Here is a 15,824-nt window from a genome sequence, read left to right as displayed (position 1 = left end):
AGTTTAGCAAATATAGTGTGTTTTATAAAAAAAATAATGGAAATATACACAAGCTACATAAAAATATATAAATGTATATCTATATTTATATATATAAAAGGAAAATGGGATTATCTCTTCACACTTATCGCATTATGTAAAAGGAAAAAAAAACACATTAAAAGCAAAAGGAAAAAAAAAAGAGCTATGTTTTCGCACGGAATATTCCACCTTCTTCTCCAATCTCAGATCGTATTGGCGCTTGAGGGTGCGGATAGGATTGTTGCTCCCGTTGTGTATGTCTCTCATCCTCGTCGCCAGGTTTGGAAGTGGGCGGCTGTCTACCCGATTTGCTCAGAGATATCAATGAGTCAAGAGCACTTGCAGTGTTGGGATCAGCACTTAATATGGAGGCGAGGTTGGAGTTTGGATGGGAAGGAGAAGTAAGGCGAGTTGAGAACGGCGGTTGTGAAAGCGGAGGAGGAGGAGGGGACGAGGGTAATGTCATGGGGGCAGAATTCGGCGAGCTCAAGGCGTTTTTGGGGCCCGTAAAGGAGTGCTGCGAGGTGTGCAAGGGTGGGACGCCCCCTCCCTGGTTGGCGATGGCATGGTCGAGCTGACTGAGCATATTTGCAGTTCTGCTCAATAAATCCGTCAAATGAGTGAGCTCCTGCTGCAGCTCCTGGCGGTGAGCGTAGAGATCCTGCGGTGTCAGCTGACTAAACTCCATTTGCTTCGGGGCAGAAGCATACCCCGAGAGCAGGGAGCTATGGGGTTGTCTCTGAGGTATAGCATTGGGCGAAGCGAGAGGGGGCAGACGAGGGAAATGCGGAGCAGCATTAGAAGCTGTCGCAGTAGAGGATGGGTTGAGTAGCTGTGAAATGTTGCTGCCACTTCGCTGTTGCTCACTCCATGAAGCATGGGTGTTGGGGGCAGCGGGCTGCGAAAGGGGTGACTTGGGATATTCGCCATGAACGGCTTTTGCAGGGGTTGGAGAATGCTGCTGGGGATTGGACAGGGCCGCAGTCTCGACGTCCATATGCGTTTGCGAGGAACTTGGTGAGCCATTAGCAGGGAGCTGTGGAGAAAGTGACGACTTCTGCTGAGCTTGGTGGCCAGAGTTTCCTGCCGTGAGAGGCTGGCCCCATGTGTGAGCATGGGCACTGCGCCTCGGTATAATATAGTCTTCAATGGCAGGCACCGACCCGTGCTCGGCGGTATGGATCGCTTTGCGCTTGGCTGCAATTTGGGCATTTCCACTGATGCGCTTCCGTGGCATTCTGAGCTCCTGCGCAGCGTTCCCCTCCGACCCACTGCTTACCTCCGCCGTCTCCACATCGACTGCATCAGCTTCTTCCGAGGCACTTCTCATGTCCTCGCCAGCACTGTGCTCATCATCCTCGCCCTCCGCACCCGCGATCTCATCCCCAATATCCTCGACCATTGCGTCCGCCGCATTGGCCGCATTCATACTCCCGGTCACAACTCGTTTGCGACGTTTGATGACCGATCGCTTCATGCTGATGGGGCGATGGGATTTGTGCAACTTGTAATACAACCCGCATGCGTTGCATATCGTATTGCCGGCCTCGTCGCGCCGCCACAGTGGAGTTGTCGTCGTCCGACAATTAGCACAGGAGAGCTGAGCCTGTCGATTCGCCTGATTATAAGCTGGGCACCCCTCGCAAGATTTGCTTCCACCCGTGCCATTGCAGTGTCCGTCTCCAGGGCAAGACCCGTTCACCGATTTGGATGCGGGCGTGGCCGGCGGTGCGGTTGAAGGGGACTTTTTAACCACGCTTCGCTTTAGCCACGGTGGGCGTGTCTTGTTTCGCGCTTTGAGGTAGAGTCCGCAGGCGTTGCAAATAGTTTCTCCACCCGGTGCACGCCGCCAGAGAGGCGTGGTGGAAGTGCCACAATTGGCACAGATCGTTGCTGTGACAGTGGGCTCGGATTTTTTAATGACGTTGGAGAAACATGAAGATTGATTTTTCGATTCTGGTTTATGAGATGCAGTGGAATCATTGGTAGCATGTGGAGGAATCATGTCAGGTGCTGTGCAAGGTGCTGCGATGACTAAGGATTGACGTTGGGAAGAGGCATGCATGGAGGCAGTGTCAACGGACAAGGGATGGGTCGTTGAGGCATTCATTGCAACTGCCATAGAGTGAATCCCTAATCAAAATAAAAACAATCTCATGAGGATCGCGGCCGTAGACGGCAAGTAAAAGCAGTGGCCAAGGAGGACATACTTTAAACAATATAAGCTGTTTCCTTGTTCTGGTTCGATGAGATCAAAATTTATAATGACGCTACGAGTTTGGAAATTAATAATCCAACGAACTACTTGGGCATGAAGGAGAAATGCTCGAGCGTGCTCATAAAATGAAAGAAAATAGCACCAAATTAGATGGAGGCAAAAGTCAACAAGAAGGTAATAGAGGCAGTAGAGGAAAAAGCACTATAACAGGAAAATGGAGGGAAAATGATAACAAAGCGGCCACGGCAGGCTTAATTGGTAGAAAAGGGATGATTCCGAGCTAATTAATATCACGGAATGGTATTAGCCGACTTAATGTTAGGAATTGGAGAATCTGAAAATAAAGAGGAGAAGCTTGATATCTGACGATCTTGAAAAAATATGAAACGATTTTTTGAAGAGCACTAAAGTTCGAAAATTTTTCTGTGTCTCATTTATCAATCAGCAGTCGCGAAACTCAAGCCATTTTCGCAACCTGGCAAGCAAATGGCTGATATTAATAAGGAGGCCGGAGAGCTGTGCGCTGCTATCGAATATGTTCGAGATGCCTTGACCAAGGTAGCCATTCCCAAATCCTGCTTCGCGCCTCATTCCTCTAAGCTTCCCAAATCTTATCCAGCCCGACATTGACGGACGCTCTTATTCTCTTCTAACGCACGACCTCGAGCTGCTTCGTGCATGTAATCTTGGTCGACCCAATGACATTGTGTGTTTGATAATAGTAAGAAATTTGTTTGGCCTGTTTTGGCCCTCTCCCTGATATAGTTTACTATCTCCAACTGAAGAATGAAATGCGCAGCTTCAGCACTGAGCCATTAATCCGCCATGTTGCGCTTCTCCTCATCGAACGCTTCTTATATGCTCACCCTAATGAAACCAGCGCCATCTTCGGGAATTTGAATTCTGAGCAGCGCGGCATCGAGTTTTTACGTGAGGTGCTTTATCTTGAGCACCGGCTGCTGAAGGGGTTGAAGCAGAAGATCGACGGCCTGGATGACGAGAGCATTTCGAGCCTATCGGCCCACCCTGGATACTTACTTATTGAGCGACGAGTTATTGGAGGAGAGGAGCAGTGGAAAATGGTGGCCAATAATGTGCGGTGATTTTTTTATAGTCTCAACACCATTATTCTAATTGACAGCGAATTGGGCATTTTCCTTTTATTCGCCAGATCTCGCTCAAGATTCCTTATGTCTTAGTTGCTACGACTCTTCAGAAAATCCGCATGCTGCTATGTGCGCGGGAGGACGCTATCCAATTAAGCAGGTGCCTTGAGAGAATGGCCCGCACGGCAATGCCTTTTATCATGGAGAGCGTTAATGACGCCGATGCCCTAGTTGCACGAAAAGCTTTAGAATGGATTATCCTAGATACCAAGATGTCCGACAGTTTGGAAACGGTAACAATGCTGTTCGCCTTCTATACGTATTGTGCACCTGCAATGAACGTATCGTTGTTGTATAGATCATTGGGTTTCTGCAACTTCTTCACACTCTTCTCCAATCCCTCCGTGCACCCGCTCTCCAAACTATGGACCATTCCTCCTCGTTCATGGGCGTATCTTCGGACCGAGATTTGGAGCTTCATAAGCGTTGCATTTTCGGGATATTACAATGCATTGGGCAGATAAGGAAGCATGCTGAGGATCTTAAAGGCAATGAGAAAGTGATGGGCGTGGCTGAAAAGGCAATCGAGCGAAGTCGAGGTATAGTGACAATAGACACTCTTTATCATCGTAGATGTAATGTAGTACTCTATTTGACTTTTCTAGAGTTTCTAAGTGCATTTGGCAACGTGGAAGACGGCCTAATAGCGCTCTTCAGCGGAAATGACTCCGACTTATTTGCTGTGATGGACTGCACGATGAGCATTGCTTCGTCACAGTACAAACCACCGGTATATGAACAATATGATAAAGAGTAAGTCCTTGGCCTACTTTAATTATGCCAATTTGTAAACGCGTTTAATCTTTTAAATTTTCTGAAGAAATGCACTCCAACTACCCAAGTTTATCTCTCCCACACTCCTCTTTCTCCGTTTTCTCCGCCTGATCGCCTATGATGAACACACTCTCGTTGATTTCCTGCTCGAGGATACCGGATTCCTCCCACTTTTCCTCGGATATCTACGCTACTTCCAAAGCACTTACAGCCAAGACCATGAGGCTGAGGTGACCACGGAGGATTGGGTTAATATGGGTGAGGTGTTTGAGAGGCTCATCTCGGCCATTGAAAAGTCTCTAGCGCATGATATTTTTCCATATAATGTGGAGCCTTTACTAAGGCGGCTAAGGAGAGTATGCCAGATATTGTTTGCCAAACGGATATCCGCTCGATAACAATGCAAAAGAGTTTGTCTTATTAATTATCAGAGTACTAAATGGCTGACTTCATCAGCTCTCCTTAAATTCTCCCCCCTCAAGAGCCACTGTCCAATCATAATCCTTCCATTTTGTCATAAACTCCCGCACCCTTTCCCTCCCTCCTCTGGAATCCATCCTCTTGGGCCTCCTCCATAACGACGGGGGCAAATCCAACATTCCCCCCAAGATCTCCCGTCCAAAATGGTCGGGGAAAGACGAGCGGTCCTCAATCACGTGCCCGAAGCCTTTGTCGAGACCAAACCATACGTGAAAGTAGGGGAGATGTCTCGTCAGGGAATTGCGGAAACCGCGTTTCGATGTGTCGATGAGCTTTTTGTTTTGGGACCATTCTTCGTCCACCACCATAATTCCTTCCTATGAATAAAGATGAAAGTGTTATACTTGGAGATAGAGAGAGAGGATTCTAAAGTAAAGGCTACCTTGAAAAAGGCCGGAGCATCGTCTCCAAGTCCCCACGGCAGAGGCACGCATTCAATGACGGTGTGCCGCTGGGCTCGTAGGTTGACGACCGTTTCCATAAATATGGCAGTCCGTTCCTCCGATGCAAACATCCGCAGAAGGCATTTTTTGAAATTCTAAATAGATATAAGAAACACATCAATAGTGATGAACACCATGGTAAATAAAAGTGCACTCACTCTAATCTCATCCCAAACATCTTGGTCCAACTCCACCGTCGTTAGAGCATGTTGAATGGGCACAATCCAACAGTGGCCATCTACGAGTGGTGTTACATTAGGGAGGGCCAGATAGGCTTTTGTGCCTAGGGAGACGATCGGAACCTTAGGAGCTATCGCTCCCCGTCCCGGCTCCTTTTCTTCGTGATAGCAGAGTGGACACGAGTCCAGAATCGCCTGTGTGCGCTTATAATCTCCGATCGCAAAGAGCTTCTTCTTTTCCTCGTTTCGCTCTTTGCGCATGGCAAGGCGGTCCGCGTTCTCATCCAAGTACTCCAGATCATCTTGGAAGCGGGAATCGCTAGCAATTCGAGTGGCCATGTCGAAGTCGGCGTCACGGCGAACTCCCACTTTTTCTTGGCGAACGAGATCTTCTAGTGAGAGTTCGTCTTCGTTGGAATAACGAATCCGTTCACCCTTTGCATCATGAGTTTGAATCTTCTTTTTGTTCTTGATATTTGACTCAGAACTGCCTGAACTCAGTGCAAACTCATGTATACGCCCTTGACTATCAAGCGTAGGAATAACTGAGACCTGGGATTTCGACTGGAAAATTGTATAAATTAGATTATTTCAAATCCAAAAAATAAAATAACTAATCAATTCAATATACCTTTGAAGAGCTTGGAGCCTCTTTTTCTTCCATCCGCTTTTTTTCCATCTCGTATTCCTTTTCCAGCTCCTCAACCTTCTCCATATCTCCAATTAATTTTGCCTTTAGGATGCGACTTTGTAATTTGTTCATTTCGTCTAGGGATAATACACGCTCCTGGGATGGCTGTGTCGGAGAAATAGTGGATGCAGCTTCATGAGAGATGATGCGTGGCATTTCGGGGCGTTTAGGTATGGTTGGGCTCATCATCGGATGCTGGGCCAACTCTGCCGCTGAAAAGGTGGCAGTATAGGGGGCGGGGGACGGAAGAGGGGCACCCATGGCTGCGCGCGCAGGGGAAGGCGAGGGTGAGCGGGATCGATATCGCTTCGGGGGATGGGGGGTGAAAGGAGAGGAAGAGGGCGAAGCGGGAGCTCTGCTTGTGGCAACGTATTCGTTTCTTGACCGCTCAGGCGGGCGTTTAAAGGATTCTCGAGGTTTATTGAAGTCGGTATAAACAGTGGTAGAACGGCTAGAGGAGCTAGATAGGTCCAGGCGAGGCGAAGATTTTTTATTTCGTGAAGATTTTCTGCGATCAAGCTCTTCCTTTTCAGCCAAAGCTTCCTGAAGTCTTTCGAGGCTCTAACCATAGTAAAATAAAATGATGAGTATTCCAAAAGAGAGAGAGAATAAGTCAGCAACTCACCCCATAACGCTCTAATCCAACTTCTTCCACAGAACGCCCTTCCTCTTTTGCCTGCTCCAGGACACGTCTTAATTTCATCATACGCCATTGTGAACCAGCATCCCCGATCTTATATTTAGGGCGATCTGAAAAGAAAATTTAAATTAATTGAATTTAAATTTAAAAAGAGCACATTGCTAGCAAACAAAAAGAAATCTCACTGTCTTCTTCCGGGTAATCTTCAACTGAGAGACCTGACTTGTAATACGTGTTGATTTCCCGTTCACTGATGACTGGTTTGTCTGGATCCGGCTTTTTATCGTTCTGATCTTTCTGGCGTCTCGCCTGTCCCATATTTGAGAAGTCGAATTCATCCGTCATCCATGAATCCCTTGCCATAGACAGTGTAGAGTTATTAGCGCGTGATCCGGTCCCCTCAATCTACAGAGAACAACCCAACCACGAGTGTATTAATCACAAAGAGACATTCACGCTATAATTTAAATGAAACATGAAACACAAACCCTATTCTTTTCTTGATTCAAATTTCCATTTTCCTTGGATTCATTGCTAGCGGGGATCGCCGGAAATTCGCTCGGCTTTTCAACCCATATTGCCTCTGACTGGATTCCTCCATCGTCTGATTCGCTCGATGATCCCGAAGTGTCTCTCTCGTCATGCCTCTTATGTTTCTTACTTGAGCGATGTTTCTTCTTATGCTTGCGGTGTTCCTTTTTTGATTTTTTTTTCTTTTCCTTATGTCTCAACGAAGATTGAGATTCCATTTCGTGTTTAGACTTTAATTTCAATACAACGTCTCGAGAACAATTAACTTGGAATGGAATATATTCAATTCCTCAGCCACAAATTGATCTAGTTAAAATAGGTATATCAAAGCCAAACATGTATTAAAGGAAATAAAAGGGGGAATGTAAAGAGAGATGGGATCAGAGCCTCACAGAGGCTAATTGAATGACTGTGCAAGAGCGTTAAGTTAAGGAGACGTGTTAAAATTTGTATTGTCAAAGTGCTTAGTTAGTTATCGTTCCAATAGTCGACGGTGTGTATTGAGGCACGAATGCGAATTTGGTCGTATCTAGCACTAATAAATCCACCATCCAATTTTTTTTATCGACACTACTTCGGCCAGGAAGCACCAGCACGTTGGTTCCAATAGTGAACATTTTATGATCAGTTAGACCGTATTTGGGGGCATTGGCCGGCTCAAGTTTGGTCCAGGTCCAATCTCGAAGCAACCAAAAGTCTCCATATATCTTGGTGACGTCCGGATCGGAGCCACCATGGATCAATATTGAGTCGTCGGCAACTATTTCGATAATCAGTAGAGTTAGTGAGCTTAACTTTCCAGCTCATAGCAATTTAATGTGAAATATTACGGATGGTTGCCGCATGACCAATGCGGGGTGGAGGAAGGGCAGTTCCATTCGTTTTGTGCGATGTCCATGAGTTGGATTTCACATCGTATACCAACACCTCATTCATAGGAACCAAACCTTTCCTCCCTCTGGAAAATCCCCCTAGGATAATCATTTCGCCTTTCCTATTCATGCACGCCGTGTGGCCCATCCTTATTTCGGGTTGAACGCCTCCATAGTCAAGCTGAGTCCACTGGCGCGAAGCAATGTCGAGTCTAAAGGTAGCGTTGCCTAGTTTACTGGAAACCGGGAATTGAGACCATTCTAATCCACCATACAATATGGCACCACCCGAACCATCAGACACCAGAGTGGAAAACAATCTCGCTGTCGGAGATTCCCCACCCCATGTCCAATCACCGTTCTGAATTGAATAGATGAACATGCTCTTGGTCGTAGACGTTTGATTATTGTAAGGCTCCGTTCCACCCCACAAAGCTAAATTTTCTCGGTCAAGAGAGATTAAATGCGAATAAGCGGTGCTCCGTGGACCATAGCCCTGCAGCTTCCAGGGAGGGCTGCTGAGGTTAGCAATGGGTTGCGAGAGATCTAGTGACCACAGCTCATTAATTTCGAAGATGGTAGCGTATATGGTGGCGCTATACCCCCCAGCAATATAGAGCCTAGGAGTATTGGTAGATTAGGAGATATATTAATATTTAAACCGATATAACACCTGAGTCTTACACATTATCCACAATGGATGCCCCATAGGCAAGCAATGGCGGTATACCGATGGACTCTCCTAATGTGTAAAAGCAGGCAAACGCTGTTGCCCAAAGAAGGAATCTCATGGCGATATTCTTTGTGTGAGAAGACGGAGCTGTTGAGAGCTATCGTGTCCCTCAAGTTTTGCAATAAACGGCCCGACCAGTAAAAACCATGGCTGTGCAAATTTATTGGCACCGAGTGCAATCAGAGGTGTCGATCAGATTCATTGGGATTTGGATACTGAGCATTTTCTAATCTATTAAGAGTTCAACAAAAAGAGCTACATGTTTCTCATGGTAAAAGGCCAAATGTCAGTTGCACTAGACTACCACGAATAGACACATGCGTAGCTAAGGAAAAAATTTTGACATAACGGAGGATATAAAAAACTTGACATGAATATTAATGAACTTGCAGTGGAATATACACTCCTGCTTAATTAGAAATATCATTTATTGATATATTGAATACAATTTAATTCTCGACAATCGTAACCCACACTAGAAATACTGCTACTATCAAATTGATCAAGGAAATAATTCGATCTAGAATTTATTTACATACCAATATAACTAAACAAAATAGTGGCTTCAAAGAGGTAAGAGTATAATAGCATTTTCAAGCAATTTTCCTACCTTCTAGTGTGAATCACATAAGAGAAGTTATAGATTGAAACATATTGGTACTTCACAAGAAGAGAGAAGTAGCTCAAAGTTAAGCAATAAGTGCAATTTTGTCCAATCTCCTCTCCTCAGCTAAAAAAAATGAAATAATATGTTGCAGTGATCGTTCAAATACTTGAGGATGTTAAGCCGTCTCATCATTACCACAAATCTGATCTTGATGGCCAGATAATGCTAAAAATCCAAGTTAGTGATCCGCCACACTGGATAGGGCCACTCCACCATTTTATCGCTAGATAATTTTAAAAGTATATATTTTTCAGGAAAAAATATATGTAAGCCAGGCTTTTTCTCGTGAAAACTCCTTCTCATTTGTTATCTATGCATTTGATAGGCTTTTTTAGTGATGTTTATCACACAAATAAATAATGGCGCTTAAAAAAATTGATGATGGACGTATGAGGAGTCAAAGGAAGAAGAGTTAGATGCACGGATATAAATTAATATCGCTTAAAGGATTACATTGCATATGGTAGGACTTTTTCCTCGGTAGAAAGGTTATTGCCATTTTAGAATTTAGAGCTTAGTAAGTTTATTAAATACCGCTTATTTTCATTTCGATTAAAAAGGCCACTAGCCAAAATGAAATTTTGTGGTACAGAATAGAATTTACGTCATGATAACCCGGTCCACTGCGCTACAATAAAGTGGGATTTCAACTTTATTGAATCAAGGCTTTCTTTACTCGTTTCAAGTGGAGAAGTTCAATTGTTGAAACGATCCGTGGGAGATGACGAATCAACCTAATGCATCTGAATCAACCGCCCATGCCACCTCTTCACAGCCCGTCCGCACCTCCCTCAATGGAGATGTAATAATAATTTCTGCATCAATATCTACGTTTTGACTTATAACATTGCATCTCCAGGAAAATGCTACCTCGATTGACTATAAATATAAAGAGAGAATTTCAGTTCTCTTAGTGCAAGAGTCAAACTATACGCTAGCAAGCGTTTTTCTTGGAATATCAATAGCTGCACTCACACTGCAGACGGAGATGACAAGATATGTCCAAAAAGAAATGAATTTCCCAAAACCATTCTTCATTCTGTAAGTTGGGTACGAACTCCATTCTGTACATGACTTACTCATGATGGCTTCTTCTACTGTTTCTAGATGGACGGCTCATACTGGCTACATTTTCCTGTTACCTGTGCAATACTTATTTAACTTGTTTATTAGCACCGTCAGAGCACCCAAAGACAATCGCAGTGTGTTGATGCAATGTGTCGACGAATTCATGCGCTTGCTTGGTAGCATGATAATATTTAAACGCCTGCAAAAACGGCGGAATGCAAAGACCAAGGGTCCTGCGGATGAAGAGGAAGAGGGGGTTGGGCTAATAAATGAGAGCGAGACGATATCTATACCTATGGAGATAGTACCGTCACGAAAGGAGATGATAAAACACTTTTTTTGGGTGCTGGCAGTGTTGAGTTTCGTGGGCATTTTCCCAAGTTATCCTTGGTACATAGCCGCAAATTACACAAATATGACAAATTTAACCGTAAGTAACTCCTATTAAAAGTATTACGCTATTCTGTCCCCTAATGATCGCTTGTCGATGGTATTACCAGGCAATATTCAATACCAACTGTTTTTTCTCATACGTATTCAGCGTTTTGCTTCTGGGCGAGCCGATCATTTTGCGCAAAATCCTATCGGTTGCGCTTTGTATATTTGGGGTGCTGATTATGTCTTTCTGGAAGCCTGGTAGCGCAGAAAACGATGTCAATCAAAATGCTGCTTCCTCCGGGTCAAACCCTCTCCTCGGCAACTTCCTGGCATGTGTAGGTGCCGCCTCCTATGGCCTCTATCAGGTCCTCTATAAGAAGATGGCCTCTCCGCCGGAGCCTTCAGTGCTTTTTGCTAACGTGACAACAGGCCTCATGGGATTCTTTTACCTGCTGGTTCTTTGGATCCCTTTTCCGCTTCTCTCTCTGACGGGCCTAGAGCCGTTTGAATTTCCGCCCCCACATACTCTCGCTGCAATCCTCTTGATCAGCACTACTGCTGTTCTCTTTAACGCAACATTTATGACCGTCATTGCACTCTCCGCACCGATGTTTGCCGCGGTAGGAATCATGCTCTCTATCCCTGTGATCGCTTTGGTTGATATGATGGCGACTCACACGGTCATTGGTCTCGAAACGCTACTTGGCGGAGTCTCTATTCTTGTTGCATTTGCGATGCTAAGTTGGCGAAGCAAAAGTGAGGAGAAAGAGGAGGAGAACAGAGAGGTTGAGGAGGTTCGAGAGCGAAGCTTATCATTATCTCTGCAAATACCTTTGGCACCCAGTTAGTTAGAATCCCAATTTTCATTATTGTGGCTTTTATCTAGAATGCACTTTATTTCTTTCGTGTAAATCCTTTTTTGTTATTTACCTCCTGGTAATGATTTTTATTGCTTTTTAATATTTCCTGTGTATATTAAGCTAACTTTTTATTTTTTTCAGGCTAATAAACCCTGTTAGAAGCAGTTGCAATGTGCAACGTACTGCTACTCTCACGATAGGAGGTTACATTGCTATATGTTCATGTCCATAATAATATGGCGGCAATCTTCACCCCACAATTAAAATGCTCTAATCCTCCTTAAAGTTCACGTCCATAAAATGTCTTTTCTACAATTGCAAAGAAATTATTCAATCAATTAACTTTTAAGTATGGCGTTATTTTCCTTACAAAATGACTAGTTATCGATAAAAGGTATAGTGATTCGAATTAAAAATAGTAGCATCCACTATTCACCTTTGATAATTATTTGATTATCTTCATAATAAGAAGCTCGAAGAAAGAGTGGGAATGCAAATTAAGTTAATGATCAATATTATGTCCAGACAACATTATATTACTCTTAGCAAGAAATTGTAACAAAAGGCGATATTTTGATTCTGTCATCAATATGATTAGTTACTTTGAGTTTCGACGAGCTTGATAGGCTCAGGCTTCTTATTTTCCATTTAAATGGACTGCTATTTAGCTATCTCTTCAACTCGATAGCCATCCTAGGGAGCCTAAGGGCTTTCCAACGATGTTTGGAGTGTTAGTTAATAAATTGGCGATACTTGTTGCTAACTTATTCTCCTCAGCGTGGGATTAGGAAGAAGAAATTTTGCGAGAGAGGGTGTAAGGAGAATAGTAGAATTAAGAAATTTTCTACCATGCAAACGGCATGAGAATGTCCTGCAGCTAGTACAGGTCGCGCCTCTCCACATAAATTTAATTGTGAAGATTAGTTCAAAATTTATTTGCTTTTTAATTAGATTTATCGCATCACAAAAGACTATTTTAGATATTAATGTATATTACGCTCGTGATAAACAATATAAGTTTTATTATCTGGCTCAAGAATGATGGTACATGGGCCATATAGCTATCAATTTGCAAAATTTAAAAAATGAATGTGATATTTATTAAGGTACGAATTGAAATAAAAAATTTAAAGTGGTCGCTTTCTTTGAGCATTTTGGATGATTTGATAATAAAATGATATTAGGTGTTGCGCTTGCACGAATGGCAAAATATCTCGACAATACCATGATGTTTGGCGAAAATATATATATAACTATTCTTAATATTTATGGATGGTTTGTCACATCCAACAAACTATAATAAAGATGATATCACAGAGGGTGAGGACATATTTTGCGCAGTTAGGTTATACTTGTTCATTATATTTAATAGCAAAATGAGTAATAAAAAAGATGAACGAAGGATAAAACAAAATAAGTAAGGAGTGTCCTGGGAGCGAGCGCATGAGTTGTGCAATTTAAATTCATTACTAATGCTTTCAGAACTTGCACCTTCCATAAGTTATTGCAAGTCTGCATGGACTCTAGGAATAGATTTGTCAACGCTTGGTAGACTCAGGGATTTTATCCACACTCTCTGCTGGTATCTCGGTGCCTTTGTGTGGGGGTTTTGTCTTGGCAGGCTTCTCAGTGGACTTTGGGGACGCATGAGTAATTGATGGCTTTCCTCTGAGAATCGAAGTTTTAACGGGAATTGAGAAGGTGGGTTTTTGGGTAGAATGCGGCACCGCAGTGTAGCTGAGATATTTAGAAGATCTGGACGGGAGCAGACGAGACTTGACTTCTTGAAACTTGGATGGATTTTGAAGGTCGAAATCAAGGCGCACGTTCTTCTGCTTGTACGGGATGGTGACAATATAATCTCCAATCTTGATTGTAATCACCGATTCGATATCCACTTCAACGGTATGAGGATCGTTGTTAATTTCGACAGAATGCTCATCGCTGCCAACAATCTTCACGGCCATTTTGTCAGAGACTCTCTCCTGGCCGTGAGGGACTATAAAGTTAGTGTCTTGGTCGATAACACCGTAAGGGCTATCTTTGTATAGGATCGTTACTTTCATGTGTGTCACTGTGAAATCGGTATCAAGAATATTGAGGAGTGAAACTGTGCCGGTGGTATTCAAATCAAGGATGGCATCCAAACTGAGAACAAGGAAGCTACTTTTGATCATTTTATTTTTTGCACCTATTACAGTGGCAGGTACCTTGAGAGTAGAAAGCGATGGCTTAAGCGAATCGATTGGGGTTGATTCGCTGGTACCAACCAAGAATATTTCTGAGGTCTGACCTCCAAGGAATGCCTAGAGTATTGCGGCTCCATCTGCAGCACTATCCCCGCTCGTGTTAATAACAAGGCGCCTATTAATTGGGTTGGCTCCGCGTTTAATGTTCAAGCTCCTGAGAGCAAGGCTGCCAATCTTCTTATCCTAATACTGCACATCAAACGAAACATCCCCAAGGTGATGGCAATGTCTGAGGGATTCTGAAGAGTTGAAGACACATCGATTTGGATGCCATCTTTGGTGCCACCCACAACTTTGGCCTGTTCGATCTTGAGGGGCGCAGAGGTCAGCCCATTTATTCCTTTGAGGGTGATATCAGTTGCAAATGGAAGTCCCTTGAAGGCTTGCTCACCAGTGGCAGCCTTGGTCACAACATCGGAGGTGCCGTGCAGATTGAATGTTGCTTGAGCTTGGGTAGTGAAGGTTTTGAACAGCTCTTGGAATTGAGCACGTTTGTCAGTCGCGCCTTGGAGTGGCAGATCAGCAAATTTGAGGCTAAGCTGGCCATTACCAGAATTCGCAGGAGTACCCTCAGGGATAGTGAGAGTTGCAATGTCATCACTGCCAAATCTGAGGATAGTGTTTGCCAAGTACTTCGAAATGGTAACATTACCATCGGCGGTGTATTTTACAGTTACTGAATCCGAAGAGGAGAGTTGAGAGTAAGGGTCGGTCTTAGTTAGTGAAGTTGAGGTCAATCGTCTTGAACTCGACGCTATTGATTATTATTCCATCGGCGCGCTTCTCAAAGGGGGCGCCCTGGGTGGTCGTCATTAATACCAGAGCGGCAACAACGAAAGTGAAGGAGAATTTCATGATAGAGTGTTAAGGAGTGCTAGACGATGAGTGGTATTGAGATAGAAGGAAGGAACAGGATGAGGCTGAAGGGAAGCGGGAGTTTAAAAAAGAATTAAAAATCAACTGCAAAATATAAATCGAAAGAGTGAAAGAGCACTCTGCCTCTTTATTTTATAGGGATGTTTTCTCCTTATTTTTTCATTTGTATTCATTTATCTCCTTTTTCCTTAGTTTCTAAGACGCGCTAGAGTTAATTTTAACTCCAAAAGCTACATCACACTAATGGTAAGACTGTGTAAGCCATCACTTCTATTTGGTGAACCATTCCGTTGTAACCTTTTCACTCTATATATTAAGCACAAAAGTGCTATCCATGAAAAGTAAGATTAATGTTGGAGTTTGAGACTATATATCGTGTGGTGGTGTAGGAAATATACTGTATATCCACAGATGGAAACGTAGATTCTGAACCAATAACTTTAAACTGCACAAAAAAAGCAACAACTTCGATTTCGTATGAGAAAAATAGACTCAAGGCAAATTTTCATTATTCCATTACTATCCGTGCTATAATGAACCAAGGTGTGCAGAGTAATTGACATTGCCATTATTGATAAACTTCCAAAATAATATAAACAATGTTTTGTTTTCGTTAATTTCTGTGTAAGTAGGCAAGAAAAATGAAAGAGAAAATAATCTTTTTCTATTATGATTTTGCGCGGTGCTATTTCTCTAATGCTAATACAACGAATACACAAATGTAGTTAAAAAAATGCTTAGTAGAAAAGTAGACTTCATATAACACCCAAAATTATTTTGCATTCAGGAAGCTACTCCACGCTAGAAGTAGGACAGTACAAGTGATCAATCCTAATTAGCGTACCATTCCGTTGTCACCACTCCATTCTATAATTTTGTTTTGTCTATTAAAAGTAGGATTATTGTTGGAGTCTACTTTTTATTTTTTTTATTTCACAAAACTGAAATGAGCCGAATGTCGGATCAAAGAAAAGCCAC

General features: G+C 43.2%; 6 protein-coding genes across 6 annotated transcripts; 2 read left to right on the top strand and 4 right to left on the bottom strand.

Moving 5' to 3' along the window:
• Window positions 1–184: 184 nt before the first annotated feature.
• VTP21DRAFT_7395 (uncharacterized protein) lies at window positions 185–2,143 on the bottom strand (the record flags this gene model as incomplete). Its single annotated transcript, XM_069398131.1, has 1 exon — window positions 185–2,143. The coding sequence occupies one exon, from the start codon at window positions 2,141–2,143 to the stop codon at window positions 185–187; it is 1,959 nt and encodes a 652-aa protein (XP_069255622.1).
• A 582-nt stretch (window positions 2,144–2,725) lies between these two features.
• Window positions 2,726–4,577, top strand: VTP21DRAFT_7394 (uncharacterized protein; the record flags this gene model as incomplete). The annotated part of the gene is made up of 7 exons (XM_069398130.1): window positions 2,726–2,797; window positions 2,859–2,919; window positions 3,005–3,333; window positions 3,411–3,638; window positions 3,704–3,944; window positions 4,011–4,158; window positions 4,226–4,577. The coding sequence occupies 7 exons, from the start codon at window positions 2,726–2,728 to the stop codon at window positions 4,575–4,577; spliced, it is 1,431 nt and encodes a 476-aa protein (XP_069255621.1).
• Window positions 4,578–4,631: 54 nt separating this feature from the next.
• On the bottom strand, window positions 4,632–7,361 carry VTP21DRAFT_7393 (uncharacterized protein; the record flags this gene model as incomplete). The annotated part of the gene is made up of 7 exons (XM_069398129.1): window positions 4,632–4,976; window positions 5,042–5,197; window positions 5,261–5,845; window positions 5,913–6,533; window positions 6,598–6,722; window positions 6,798–7,017; window positions 7,101–7,361. The coding sequence occupies 7 exons, from the start codon at window positions 7,359–7,361 to the stop codon at window positions 4,632–4,634; spliced, it is 2,313 nt and encodes a 770-aa protein (XP_069255620.1).
• A 246-nt stretch (window positions 7,362–7,607) lies between these two features.
• VTP21DRAFT_7392 (uncharacterized protein) lies at window positions 7,608–8,806 on the bottom strand (the record flags this gene model as incomplete). Its single annotated transcript, XM_069398128.1, has 3 exons — window positions 7,608–7,903; window positions 7,974–8,635; window positions 8,700–8,806. 3 exons carry the CDS (start codon window positions 8,804–8,806, stop codon window positions 7,608–7,610), a joined length of 1,065 nt encoding a protein of 354 aa, XP_069255619.1.
• Window positions 8,807–10,136: 1,330 nt separating this feature from the next.
• VTP21DRAFT_7391 (uncharacterized protein) lies at window positions 10,137–11,709 on the top strand (the record flags this gene model as incomplete). Its single annotated transcript, XM_069398127.1, has 4 exons — window positions 10,137–10,217; window positions 10,275–10,456; window positions 10,523–10,913; window positions 10,984–11,709. 4 exons carry the CDS (start codon window positions 10,137–10,139, stop codon window positions 11,707–11,709), a joined length of 1,380 nt encoding a protein of 459 aa, XP_069255618.1.
• A 1,550-nt stretch (window positions 11,710–13,259) lies between these two features.
• Window positions 13,260–14,825, bottom strand: VTP21DRAFT_7390 (uncharacterized protein; the record flags this gene model as incomplete). The annotated part of the gene is made up of 3 exons (XM_069398126.1): window positions 13,260–14,027; window positions 14,141–14,646; window positions 14,726–14,825. The coding sequence occupies 3 exons, from the start codon at window positions 14,823–14,825 to the stop codon at window positions 13,260–13,262; spliced, it is 1,374 nt and encodes a 457-aa protein (XP_069255617.1).
• Window positions 14,826–15,824: the final 999 nt, after the last annotated feature.

This window comes from Calcarisporiella thermophila, assembly GCF_041956535.1.
Source record: "Calcarisporiella thermophila strain CBS 279.70 unplaced genomic scaffold VTP21scaffold_3, whole genome shotgun sequence".
Lineage (NCBI taxonomy): Eukaryota > Fungi > Calcarisporiellomycota > Calcarisporiellomycetes > Calcarisporiellales > Calcarisporiellaceae > Calcarisporiella > Calcarisporiella thermophila.
Note: the sequence above shows the minus strand (reverse complement) of the source record. Positions and strands in the feature narration are given on the sequence as shown.